Consider the following 14467-nt stretch of genomic DNA (forward strand, 5'->3'; position numbering starts at 1 on the left):
GAATAGATTTAACTTATATTACATTTTTCCAGTGCTTGAGCAGCCCCCAAACTGCAGCGTAAACACTGTTAATCACATTCACACTCCAGTGGTGCCATGCAAAGCATTCAATCCATCCACTGGAAGCAATTTGGAGTTCAGAGTTTTGCTGGAGGATACTCTGACACATGGACAGGGGGAGATGGAGAATGGAACCTGCAACCTTCTGTTTGAGAAACAACCACTGTACCAATCAAGCCACTGCTCTAGATTGTGAGCATCAAAATGTGACACATGACAGAAAAAATGAAAAGCACTTAACTTAAGTAGGAGCCAACACGACTTGAAGTCATGTTGTTTTTTCCTACCTTCCATTTGTATTCCAGAAGAAAAAACTTCTGGGCCATGTGGGCATAGCAACAGTGACCGTGACTCATCCTCATGCACACCCGGTTGCATCAATACTGTTTTAACATAGACTTGTAGTGGAGAGAAAAAAAAAAAAAAAAAACACAAAAAAACACCTGACGCTGTCACTTAAGGTTAGTTAATATTAATGCGCTGGGAGACAAACTCTAGTGTCTTGCAGTAAAGTGGGATAACACACACTCATCGATCACTTACTTTCTGATTTGCTACAAGTGGGACAGACTCAGCTCAAGCAGACTGCGCCTCCATCCTGCTCCCAGGGAGCGCCATGTTTCATTTCTCAAACGCAGCAGGTTTAAATGGATGGATCAGTGCTGGGCTTCTGCTGAGCTGGGCGTGTCGGGTTCACCGGGGGGGATCAATGGATGCTCAGTTATTACTGCGAAATCACCAGGCAGTTTTAAAATGGTACAAAATGTCTGTTTAACTCGATATTCATTAAACCTTTGAGCCGTGTACTGTGTCTGTGCGAAGCAGCAGTTTGAAAAGTTCTTTTAACCACCAACCAGTAAAAGTGCAGCTTTTCTGATGTTGCACAAAAATTTGATTATAGCGAGCTGAGTTAGCAGCTATAATTACAATATGTGCACACACAGTGACTTACAGGAATTGGAGGACACACTGCAGACAATGGTGGCAGATGTTGGCAGGATGGGAGGGTGAGAGCTGTGAAGGGAGATTGGACTGGAGTGTCATTCAGCGTTCAGAGCAAAGCTTCGGGAGATACACTCAATGCAAATTGATTACTGCAGAAGATGTCATGCACACCTGGATTGATGCAGAAATGTATGTTTTTAATAGCTGTGCTGTGGGATTTCACCAGAGAAAACAAGGACTGGACCGGGGACGTTAAACAGAAGGCCCATGAGCCAAAACTTAGTGTCACTTTGTGACCCTGTGCAAAACAACAACGCATTGGCATTGAAAAGATTCATAACAAGCTCATCAGACCTTGTCACGTGCATCATCATCATCATCATCATCATCATCATCTGTTTCACATTTTTTCCAAACAATTCTAAGAAGACTTCCACAAAATTCTCACGTTCCTCACATCACTGCAGCACACCTCTTCCCACATGCAGAATGTATTCAGAGAGAAACCTCAGAATTTAGCTGAGAGACTTTAATGTTGAGGATATTGGTGCAGAATGTCAGCCTCAGAAAGGTTCAGACTTTTCAACAGGGCTGGGAGACTATCTGCCCTTCGGCTTTCACCTGCCTATTAGGGTGGAACATATTGGCTAGATAGGCTCCGTGTGTGTGTGGGTGCGTGGGTGCGTGTGTGTGTGTGTGTGTGTGTGTGGAGCATAGAATAACTGAATAAGACGCACACAGAAAAACACACACACTCACTCACATGCGGGTGGGCTGGCGGTGGCGAGCCTTATCGCTACGCCACAAAGTGGGAAGATTAGATTACTCACTTCCCTAAACCTCTAACTTGGTTACCATAGCAATAGCTGTGTGACCAGGGCAGCAGCTTGTCACTGTGATGGCTGCTCAGTCGGGAACTGACTGGGCAATCACCGGGGCAACGAGGGGCCGGCCGGGCCGGGCGGGACGGCCGCAACTCGCCGCTCCCGTCCTCTTTTTTTCCCAGGTCACCTCAGCAGCAGATTAGTCTTCATTACATTTACGGTTAAGTAATATTCCTTCCTCCAGATCGAGTCCTTGTATAACTTTTGACTGGAAACAGGACTCGCACAGTGTTTGGAGTGACCTGATTCTGTGCTCTCCTGCATAATAACGAAGTTGGATCAATTTATATTGAATTCATAATCGTGTCATAGCGGAGCCTGAGTTTTAATTCGAATTAATGAAGTGCTTGCAGATCCATAGCGTCGTGGGTCTGATCATTAGATTAATTACCCCAATCAGGGCATTGTATTCCAATTAGGCCAAGTGCGGTGTTTATCTTTTCATTAATCAACACTCGAAAAAAAATAAATGTTAAACAAAGAGTGAAAGACATGGAGCTGTTTTCTTGGACGCGGAGCTACAAATGTCATATCATTATCTGTGAGCGGGTCGTCAATAAAAAAAAAAAAAAAAAAAAAAATATGGAGCGGACTTTAATTTTCCTCCAAGTCCTGAAGGACGAGGGCTTATAAAATCTTGGGCTAAACAAAGCTAAAGAAATAATTAGAGAGACACACAAAGGAAATCAGGTGGCTGAAAAGAGTGAGAGAGACACTGGGAAGAGAAAAGCCCCATAAATACTAGTAATTAGACTGCAGACGGTCCTGATGCTCCCTCCGAGCCGCTCGGGGCTCATAATGGAGTCGATTTTTTACCATTCCAACAGAAAAATAGCTCTGATAAGTTACGGCCACCGTTCTGACCTTGACAAAGCACTTAATTTAGATAAGAGTGTGGCTGAATTAGGTCACTTCAATGCCGCCAGGCCACAGAGCATGACGGGATGTCAATCTGCAGGCGCGAGCGGCCTGCTCCACTCTAACTGCACACTAATGTGGATCTATGAAAAGAGTTTCTCTAAAGAAGACATTAAATACTGAATCGAGAGGGGGAAAAAAAAAAGACAGAGGTTCAGTACATTTGGGTCTTTTATGAAGAGAGTGAATAATTAAAGTTACGAGTTGGCAGGCGGACATTTTTTACAAGCTGGGTTCTCTCTATAAAGTTGCATATGCGATGATCAAGTCCATGTACTGGTTTTTAGCCACGGCGTATGGCTCTGCAGATGGTAAGAGATGGTCAGTCTGTTGGTTTCTGTGCACATTCAAATCTATTAATGAATGGGCGAAAAGCACATTTTCCACATGCAGCCACAGTCATCAGGGGGAGGAGAGCGAGTGTTTTCAAGCCTCGACACAAGAGTTCTGGCTCGATCTTTGAGTCAACAACTTCGAGACGTGACGAATTTTTCTGTTCTGGCATCGCTGCAACTTTCTGAAACAATCAAAGTTCTGGTAACTAGGAAGCGGCTACCAGCTAATATATTGACCTATTTTCAATGCAGGCGAGCAAAACGACAGATTCACCGCGGCGTCACTCCGAGGCGGCAGACGAAGTCCCTGCTGAGTTTGAAGCTCTTCACTTTACATTAGCGTGTCATTAAAATCTTCATGTGCTGATATATTACAGCTGTTGTTTGCACACTGACAGCTGGCATCTGCTGCAGCAATGATCCACATTATGTTCGCAGCGGGAGGTCACCGTCATTACTGCTCACTCTCTACATACGACGGAGCGTGCGCGGGTGTCTGCGAGCAGGCCGTCTTCTTTTAAGTACTTTTTAAATGAGGATTATGTTGGGTTTCTGAGCTAAGATTATAATATTAATATTTGTGGCGCTGGGACTTGCAGGGTGTGTTTTGTTTTTAAAAAGATGTTTTTTTTGTGGTTGGAGGGAGATGGGGTGCTTAACCGGACGAATTTTCAGTGCGTTTATGGTAATTCTGCTAGATTCTGGCGTCCCACTGGATGTTAGAAACTGGCATTTGTGACAATAAATTGAACCGTCTGGATCTTTAAACTCAGGGAGGCTCTTCGGCTACGCCTTGGTTCGATCCAATTCGGGTTCTGAGGTCGCGTGCTGAGCGTCACAGTGGGTGTGAGCGCAATATTCACACTCTGGCGTGCAAAACAACAACAGTGAGGCAGGCTTTAGGCAGGGTTTGGTGTCGCTCAGCTCACAGAAAGGTGGGATACATATTAGAAGAACATGCAATGAGGTTTTGGAGTATCATCATAAAGATTATGTAAAGCATGTAGGTGTCAACATTGAGCAGTTTAGGAACCACAACTCTGTCAGTCTGTGTTTGGAGGAGAGCAGCAGAAGTTGGAGGGAATGCAAATCTCACCAACTCAATGTAAATTTAACTAAGGCGCCTTGTTCTGAATTAACAGGTGTGAAAGTGCCTTGAAATTAACTCCTGTGTTTGTTGACACAGAATCTTTTTTTTTTTTTTTTCCTAGCATTTTACCCCAAAAGAACTCCAGAAGTTTCTCGAACTCTCCAGCAAATCGCACTTTGGTGACATTTCTCGTTACCACCGAACGCTGTTGGCTTCTTCCGGGCTCTGACTCTTTCTTCTGAACGCCTCCCGCCGGTGGGAGAACGAGTCCCATCGCTGCTTTCAGCCTTCCACTTCTGCTCTGAAAGGCTCTGCTGGCTGTCCGGGCCTCACAAAAAAACATGCCAATCTATCCAAAAGATGTTTTCCAGTTTGGATAGTCAGACGTTCGTGCTGTCCCTAAAATAAGGACTGCATTTTTCTTCCATTTCTTCTTCTTTTTTTTTTTTTTTGAAATGTGATTTTGTGAAGTCAAGCAAATTTTCCCGCTAGGCTTTTATCTCCATTACAGTTTGGCTGTGTGGCAAATAAGCATTCCAGCTTCACGGAGCTGCCAGAACAGCTAAATACCGCCATTCGATAAAAATACTCTTGAATCGAGGAGATTCGTCGAAATCTTGTGGGTTCAAGGGTTTGCTTGTTTCTTTGAGTCCTCCCGTGGTCATGTGAGTGGAATCCAATTTCTCCACTGTGCAATTTGATTTGGACAACCGTCTGATTCTGACTAAAGGGGCCATGTGACTGAACTCATGTCCAAAGGGCATCTCCGGCACAGTTTACTTGTGTTCTCACTTATCAGATCAAAAAACACACACACACACACACACACACACACACACACACACACAGACACTCTTCCGAGCACCCGTGTGTGTGTGTTTCTGCTGGTCTCCACACACACATTCACACATAACCTGCCAATGAAACTGGCAACTTCCAGGCTGACCCAACTTTTATGTGTGTAGATTTATCATTGGCCATTAAAATATATTTGATTTTGCCCGAAATGGCTCTTCCACCGCTGCCTCCTTCAATACAAGTCCAAGCCGCAGTTTTACAACCACTTGCTTTAACCTTCTCCCCTGCTTGTAAAACACCAGCAGCTTCTCCGACCTGCCCCCCCCCCCTCCGTCTCTGCTACTGTATCTGGCCATCTATTCTGACCTCTGCTATGATTCTATCTTTATTGGGCGTGTTTTTGCCTCGCCTCTTCTTGTCCTTGCACTCCTCCTGCGTGGAAATACCCTCTTCGCCCCAGAGCTATTTTTTCCTAATTGTCTCTCTTTTTCCCCCCCCAACTCTTTGAGTGATCGATTCGTCAGATTTATCTGACAGTCGGAGAATCGGGACACTTCTCAAGCTTCCACTTTAAAACACCCAGAGGTCCTGAAAGGTGAGCATCTGTAATGAGCTTTCATGGGGATAATGGAGTGAAAGCTCTCGCACTTGTTTTCCTGCTTGATTCTACACGCCCAAGTCTTTTATATAACTCTTTTTTTTTCTAATAACAATACAGTAATTTCATCAGAAAGTCTGTCATGCCATCAGTAGTAGTGTGGGCGTCGTTACACGGAAATTATGACCTGAAATCCTCGGTGTTTTGAAGGATATGTTAAACATCATCTTTCTTGTTTTGCCTATAAGCATGTAGGTAATTATGAGTCTGAATATTCTGGCCTTTTATGAGCTCTCTACTGCACGATGGAGTTATTTTAAAAGGCCAGTGCGTGAGATTTACGTAACGTGTCGGTGAGTCACTATAGTGTGCAGTTTAGCATCGGTTTTGTTTTGTTCGTGGAGAGGAAGCAAAACAGATCCACATCCTGTTTTCACACCTGCAGTATCTGCTGCAGCCAGGATCTGAACCATGAAACGTTGGGTAATTTCTATACATTTTTAAATAAACATATAGATATCATCATTGATATTTTCAAGTTTGTCGTAATTTAACAGTTTTTCTAATTGTGAGAAATCTTTCAAAAGTGGAAAAATAAAGAGCCACACTTGAGCTGAGGATTATTCAGCTGCTTCATCTGTGTTTTTCTTCACTTTGATCAGTGGCAACAAATTTACATGGATTATTTGCTGGAACTGTTGAATGGAACTAAACCAAGAGACTAGAAATGTCTGCTCCAAACAGTAACACCAGGTACTGTAAAAATGATGTGTGCTGATATTATAATTACTATACAACCTCAATAACTCTTTTTCAGATTCAAGCTTAGGAAGCTGCATTTTTCCTTTCCCGCTTTGACTGAGGTTTTTATTGAACTTGCCTCTGCCATCTGGAGTAAACAAGGTTTTATATTCTTTCTAATATTTTCCAATCAATCCCACGTTTCCGCAGCGCGACAAGCTGAGAGCACAGATTTATTTAAAGTTAACGAATACAAAATAAATAATTTATTCATCTCTCTAACCTGTTAATTATCAATTCAGAAGACGTGGGAACAACAATGTCTTCCGTGACTTCATTTCATTGACATGATCTGACCCGTTTTACTCGACTGTGACCCTGTTTGACCGGCCGGTGCACTCACTCCGCCAGGCGGAGCAGATTTGATTTTCGACATAAGAATCGAAAAGGCTTTAAAAAATGCGGATTAACCCCGGTAAGAGAGCCCGGGGCAAACGCTAAGCTCCAATTTGATCAAAACAACTTCTGATCTGGTAACAGTAACTGAACTACAGTGCTCAAACACCCGCTTTCGGATTGTGTCATCTGTTCGCTTCTCAGAAACATGTTTAATACACAGTCTGGCGGTTCAAAGACAATGTTGTGTTCTTGCCATTGTTTCAAGAGTGGAGAAAGCGTTTTGTGTCTACATAAAGTACTGCACCGGAAGTGATTGCACAAAACCCATGAGCGATTGAATCCTCGTCACATTTGGCACTACCAGCAAAGCATGAAGCCACTCTTCTGACGCACATCTTGATTTGCGTGATGCTGCTTCCGTCCGTGCGCCTCCTCTCATTTCGCCACATGTCGTGAACACTGTTTCATTTTGCTGCTCCTGCTTCTCGTCACTGTCCGCCCTCCCCCCTCGTGTCACTCGCCTTCTGTTTTCTCTATCCTGTTATCTGTTTTGTGACGTCTCCTCGGGCCAAATCTTTGTTCACCCTCAACACTCTCTCTCTCTCTCTCTCTGGTTGACCTAGCATCAGTTTCATTTCCGCTCTTCCATTCGTCTGTCTGCCATTTTTTTTTTTTTTTTTTATTCGTGAAGAGGGGGGGTGGGGGGGGGCAGGGCTAATCTCTTCTTCAATCTCTCCTTTGCTCATATGTGCTGGTGGAAGCTCGGGAAGCAGCATGCATGGGAGTTAATGAAGGCGGCACATGGGTAAACACACGGGAGGATGGAAGCGGATGAGTGGGAATATACGTGCACGTACAAAGACGGCAAGCCCGTGCACAGCATCCAGCCAGACGTTAGCGCCTGGCCTTGTTAGCCGATTAGCCAACAAATTGCACTCTTAGCTGAGGGCTTTGCGTGATTATTTATTCACACATCGCCACAACTTCCAGCTGAACAGTTGTTCCCTCCCCAAAAATTTTTTTCTGCTCTGCAGCAAAGGAAGCCACCCCTGTAAGTCTCAATCATTCAGTCCAGTGAGAGGGAGAGAGTGGAAAAAAAAACCCTACAATGCTAGATGAGAATGTTGGAGGGAACAAGATAAACGCAGCCGCCACTGTCTTTGTCAGTCTCGCTGAAAGCATCGATAATCTTTTCGGGGAATGTTACTGAGGCAGAGCACACACGCCGTATTTTGAGATTCCCAGTTGTACCAAAAAAAGAGGGAAAAAAAAAACCCCTCAAAAAGTGATATCGATCGGGCGCACATTAGAATTCTGAAGGGGCAGCGTCAATAATGTTTCAGCAGAAATCATGCCAACAAACGCTGTAACTGTCTTCATAAACTGCTGTAATTTCTTCCACACAGCCTCACATCCTTTTATTATTTTTTTTTTCTTTTTCAAGCAATTTCCTGCCTTCCAGGCAGTAAATTTTCGGACAAAATGGTAAATTATCTCGCTGGGACTTGAAAATCGCTTGAGATTGAAAAGCCTTTTATTTTATTATGATTTTTATTCCGCCACAGCGCAATTATCAGTGGCCACAGCAGCTTTGAGGAAAGAACACTGAACTCAGGGTTTTGTGGAATAATAAAAGACACTTTAAGTCCTTTGCAAAGACTCTCTTGTTCTCGCTGTGACAAGTGAGCCTGACAAAATAATTACAAATGTTGGAAAATAAAATAGAAATGCGGACAATGGAATGCCCTCCGTCGCTCCACACAGGTAGCAGGAGGTGACTCTTTTGTTGCACGACTGCGAGCTGACCTGTGCCGCTGCGGATCATTCAGCTTTGGCATTTAACTTTTAGAAGGCTGAACGCTCGTTTACAGTTACTAAGCAGTTGTTTAAGCCGAATGCTGAAAAGCGGTGCGTGAAGTTGCAGCCGTCCTGCGGACCATCAAACCAAAACAAAGGGGATAACGGGACATCTTCACTGTTACATACAAACAGTCAGTGGGGGCAAAAACCCACGCAGTCCAAAACCATCAGCAGAGCATCAAATGCACACAATGAGCTGAAAGAAACTGAAATCTTCCTCTTTTTTTTTCCTACTTGTAACGTTGACGTACCCCAGTAACGTGGCTAAATGCTAAACTACTGTCACTACTGGTGGATTTGTGTGTGTGTGTTAATTTCACATAAAAAGCATACAGAGAGGTCTGAAGACAGAAACATGTTTGATCATGAAACCCCAAAATGAGCTGAGAGAAATTACAACACGCGGAATGAAAAGCTGAAAAGCTTATTATCAGCTAAAAACCCAAAAGTCCACAAATATGAACCAATATCTGCAATGCTAATGACTGTAAAACCTGAGCTGAAAGACACAATCAGGCCTTGAACACCTGCTCACCAATACAAACGGACAAATAGTCGAGTAATCTTTCCTTGATATCAAAGTATCGATGAAGCAGCTTTAAATAAATGCATAAAAATCAATGACTTGCTTACTTTCTGGTGTGCATCCCTCTCCTGGAAGCACAAATCTCTTCCATCTCTCCCAGGGAAGTAAATCTATCTGGGCTTACAGTGCATTCTGTCTTTTTATTACAGCAAAACAGACTGTCAGTGGTGGGTGACAGTGGGTGCTGAGAAATAAATTACAAAACGGTGCATGTGGACTCGGATCCGAGGAGGTGGAGGAGGCACAGGTGAGTAATCTTACCATCATCTCCTGATCCCGAGCCGGCATCTGCAAGAGGAGAAGAGACGCGGTTATTAAACCAGAGCCCAAACACAGAGACAGACTTTAGCTGCACGAGCGTATGTCTGCATGTAAAAGTGGGTCTATTTGTATATCCGAGTGTGTGTGTGTGTTTGTGTGTGTGTGTGTGTGTCTGTGTGCAGGAGAGGCGCGCAGTCGGCGTGCTTGTGGGTGTGTTCGAGCGAGACAAGATCTCTCTCAAGATGTTGCGGGAAGTGATACCGAGAGGTATTTACAGAGAGGGAGAAGACGGCGGGAGGAGGGACGTGACGCCGCTGCGTTGAGCGTCGCGCTGCAGGAACTTCGAGGGTCACGCTTCCGCCCGTGGAGCTTTCGGCAGTCGCAGGGCGCGCTTGTGTCTTTTCACGCCGAATCCTCAAACGCGCCGAGCCGTTCAACGGTGCGGCCGTGAAAGCGATACTCTTAGCACTTTGTGGCCGGGTGTAACTTGAGCCGCGGCATAAAGCGGGCCGTTAAAACGCACGGAGACCAGATGCATCGGCGCCCTCAGAGGACCTGGAGCGGGAGATAATGGCTCGCCTCTAAGTGAATACCCATGTGAAAAATGCTTTTTAAGAAGACGTGCGCGCGAGGCCGAAGCACATGGAGTCCAACCGGCAGGCCGACACCGATACTATCGGGGCACAGGGGTTGAATCAATGAAATACATTTTTGATGGGACGGGAGTGTGTCTCGCTTTGTGTCGACTCTCTGAGGTACGCGCAGCAGACGGTCAGATGTATCATGGGAGAGGAAGTCCAACAGCTGAAAAGAAAAAAATAATCAATGAGCTGGAACCAGCTCAAATAAAGCACTAACACTTCTTTCTTTTGTGTGAGTGATGCATTTTTAATGCAACTAAATATTTCATACGACTTTAACATCTCTGTTTCTGTAATAATCTTGTGTGGAGTTGATGAGCTGATTGCACGCAGGATTCGTCCGGTGAAATTCTGGATGCTATGAATGATGCAGTTCCATTTCTTCCTCGACAACAGAGGGATTGAAAATGCTTGAATAAAATTGGACGGAAAAGAGATTTCTATATGTGATATGTAGAGAAGCTCTGTCAGTAGAATGTTTGACCAGTTTTCAGAGGGTCCCTCATGGAGTGGCTGAGTGGACTGACAGTGAAGATGTGGTTGAACGTTTAGAGAATTTCAAAAAATAATGACAAAAGGCTTGATCATCAAACTCATATGAACTTAAAAGTGCATTGAAATTGCACAAATTAAGTCAATTTACTGTGTTGCTTTCAAATGATTGAAAGGGAGCATTTCTACTTATACAAAGCCTTCTTGTGATGGGATTTTATCCAACAGGAAAAATAGGAATGCCGTTTTGATTCTCAGCAGGAGTCTTTCGATGTGAAGCTTATGTGTTGGTGATGTAGTCCAGGGGCCTGACATAGTAAAAACAGTTTGTTTTGATAACTTGTGACTCCAAATTGGTGTGACAGTATGCATGTCCCTCTATATTAACCCTACATGAAATGGAGATTAGCTCAGTGTTGCTGTACTTTCATCCTTAATGGTACGAACGTATTCCCATCATAACAAAAAAAAAAAAAAAAAACATATCAAAAAACCAAAACCTCCAATTTGCCGAAGTCTGCTGAGAAGAAACTTCTGTAATCGCCATTTACAGCATCTTGAAACCACCACATGAGGTTAAACAAGGCCAAGCATTTGGAGTGAGGTATGAAATATCAGCATTTCACAGGGGATGATGGGAAGAAAGTTGAGATTTACTGCCAGAGATCTCTGGCAGAAAGAAAAGCCAGTGTATCAAGATGCGATTGAGAGTAATTCCACATGGTATCAAGCCCCTGGGTCACGGTTACTTACGCCTGTTGTTGAGTTGGACCCCTGCACCCAGTCGACTCCAGCCCGACCAAACAGAAACAGCCTACAGGGACCGATCCACCCTTTATGCATCTTTTCAAGAGTCCGCTGCAGGAAATGAGGCTGAACAGCTTCAAGACCCCAACTAGTTTAGAATCCTCAAGAATAGAAAAAACAAACACTGAATGGAAGTCTAAACTTTGTTTACAAAAAAAAAAAAAAAAAAAACTCAAGGGCAACATTACAGTAAAGATAAAAAAAAAAGTCTTGATGAACAAACGGCTTCTGCAGATACTGCCCCGCTTTACCTTTCTCCTGTTTTCAGTCCGCAGAATTCCAGCAACCTTGGAGCAAAGGGACACCAAATGTGCAGTGTTTCATGAAAAGTCTTAGCTGGAGGGATCAGACTCAAGTCAGAAGGGTTCACGGGAGATCAATAAAAACCTTTAGTATCTGTACAAGGGCAGAGGTTCGAGAAGAAAAAGACTGGCTTTAGAAAATAGAATAAAACGTCAGGGGAGATCGGTGCGAGCTTATATCTTTACCCTCCTCTCTGCCAAATGAAGGGTCACGGAGAGAGGATACCACAAAATGCTGTTTTGTGAGAGTGAGCAAAAGAGAAGAAAAGCAATGCATCAATCCACGATTCAGGGTTTTTATTTCTATTTTTTTTTTTTTTTCCGTTTTAGAGCGGCTGATTAGCAGAAAAGAAAAGCGAAAAGAAAGAGGTGAACCTTCGAAGCAGAGCGTTATTAACCTTACAGACCTGCTGATATACTATACTGCATCACACACACATCCACACACACACCACCTGCTCCTCCACCTCTCTGCCTCTCTGCTGTAAATAAGACCTGAAGGTAAGGCTGCTGCAGATGATTTGACAGCTATGGAGTATTGCTTTTTGCACTTTGTTCCTGTAAAGCCTTCAGATATATAAATTGTTTGCCTATATGGAATAGACAATGCAAGAGCAACATTTTTCACCGGAGCGGAAGACCAGAGCGATACAGGCGGAACTTGTCTCATTTAAGCCTCAGAAGTCTGGGATATTGATGTGTGTTGCGTTGTCAAATGAACATCTAAAAGGGCTCCGTTCTGAAGTCCTTCAGAGTGAAATCGAATCAATCCATCTCTGTGAGGAACGTCGTTTATAAGCGGTTCAGTATTTGAGACAGACGCCAGCCCATCCAGGACTGCTGGCAATTTTCACCGGGTCAAAACCAGAAGTCTCAAAGAATCCTCAGTATTGACAACTGCCTGACGTGTAAGAGGAGAATAACCGCAAAGATTAGAAGACTGGACACATTAGAAGGATTAGGTCAAGTGTGTAGTGTGTATAAAAACACTTGTCTTGTTCCAGTTCAGCAGATATGACCAAAGGCCAAACATTGTGGTGGAAACATTTTGGCTCAGAGTCACTTAACTGCCTAAAGAACCTCAGAAACCTTGAAACCACTGAAAAAAAACAAAGAAAACGGTTCACAAATTGGAACTTTTCAAAAACATTTCAGAATCAATTTCCATACAGACAGGAGAAAACTAAACTCTTTCAAAAAGCGCAGGCTTCGATGTGAAACGCGAGAACAGCGTTTCATTATTTTCAAAATGTTAATGTGGAAACGAGAAACTTTTCTGAAACTAAAACAGAATAACGATGCGTTTTCATTTGAAGCATTGTGTCAACACGAGCTAAGGCAGACTAATTGGCAATATCATGATTTTGAATGCAAATCCAAAAAGAAGTACTCGAAGGTTATTGAAAGACAGGAAGAAGGAAAAAACTTAGAAAAATCTGCAAAGATTCAAGTCTGTTTTTCGGTGTGGTGGTAGGGTAGATTACAGTACATTCAAGAAAGCTCTCAACCACATCGCAGCTGAAGGAATTTTAAGTAGCGCATGGGTCAAACATGCCAGCAAGTCAATTGACAATTATGCAAAGACGCCCACATCTAGTTATTTCAGCTCAAAAGGGCGCAACTGGAATCTCAGGCCAAGGCCACAGTATTTCATCAACTTGCAGTTTTTTTTTTTTTTTTTTTTTTGCTAATGCTTGACAAAGCCCACTTTCCTTGTGGTGTTACTCCAGAACTCCACCTGTTATAATTACGCACTGGATCAGTGTCACAGTGGCTTCTCTGACTATGTCAAACATGGCCGCAGCTTCCATGAGCTTTGTACCTTTTGAAAGAGCGTTTCATCAAAATCGAACTTTGCAGCAACAACCTCAACTCAGCAGGGGTCGAGGGTTTTTTTTAATCTCGCAGCCACAGGGGGGCGGGCGGGTTTGAACGCCAGGTTTCAAAGAAACCGTTTCACTATCTCACCGGACAAACAGCGTACCGGATAAAAGAGTATTTGGAAAAAAAAAACTAGTAAGAATATAAGTGGGACATGCAGTAGAGATTACAAGCACACTTTTGTTGCCTTGCACTAACCCCACACACACACACACACACACACACACACACACACACACGCTCAGTCTTGTATTTCTATCCTTGTGGGGACCGTCCATTGACTCCCATTCATGTCTAGCCCCTAACCCTGACCCTTACCCTAACCCTAACCCACACCACAATAAAGCCTAACCCTAAAGAAATGTTTTTGCACTTTTACTTTTTTCAGTAACAACAACATGGTCAAGAAAACACTGTTTCTCCTACTTAGGACCGGAAAAAGGTCCCCACAAGGCACGTCGTTCCACGTTTTGCTATCCTTGTGGGGACATTTGGCCCCGACAAGGATAGAAATACAAGAACACACACACACACACACACACACACACACACACACACACACACACACACACACACACACACACACACACACACACACACATTTCATCTGATCCAATTTCATCATACCTTTATATCCTGATCTTTTGTATTTTGCTGCGGATAAATATCCATACCTAATTAAATCAGGGTATGTTTCATTAGGGGGGTTTAAGCCTCGCTAATCTGCTTCATTCACCTACTTTCATGTGACAGGAGCCTTATCCCAGCACGCCTTTTATCTTCTCTTTTTATACAATGAATCATGATAGGAAAGCGGTGAAAGGAGTTTTAACGCGGGCCTCAGAGTCAAGGCGTCCATACCTGACGTC

General features: G+C 43.6%; 1 protein-coding gene across 1 annotated transcript in view; it reads right to left on the reverse strand.

Moving 5' to 3' along the window:
* tmeff2a (transmembrane protein with EGF-like and two follistatin-like domains 2a) overlaps nucleotides 1-14467 on the reverse strand; it is a 141210-nt gene that overhangs the window by 57443 nt on the left and 69300 nt on the right. Inside the window, exon 4 of the mRNA XM_030111418.1 lies at nucleotides 9476-9502. Coding sequence (XP_029967278.1) covers nucleotides 9476-9502 — 27 coding nt within the window. The remainder of the gene's footprint in view (nucleotides 1-9475; nucleotides 9503-14467) is intronic.

Source organism: Salarias fasciatus, chromosome 16 (assembly GCF_902148845.1).
Source record: "Salarias fasciatus chromosome 16, fSalaFa1.1, whole genome shotgun sequence".
NCBI classification, from domain to species: domain Eukaryota; kingdom Metazoa; phylum Chordata; class Actinopteri; order Blenniiformes; family Blenniidae; genus Salarias; species Salarias fasciatus.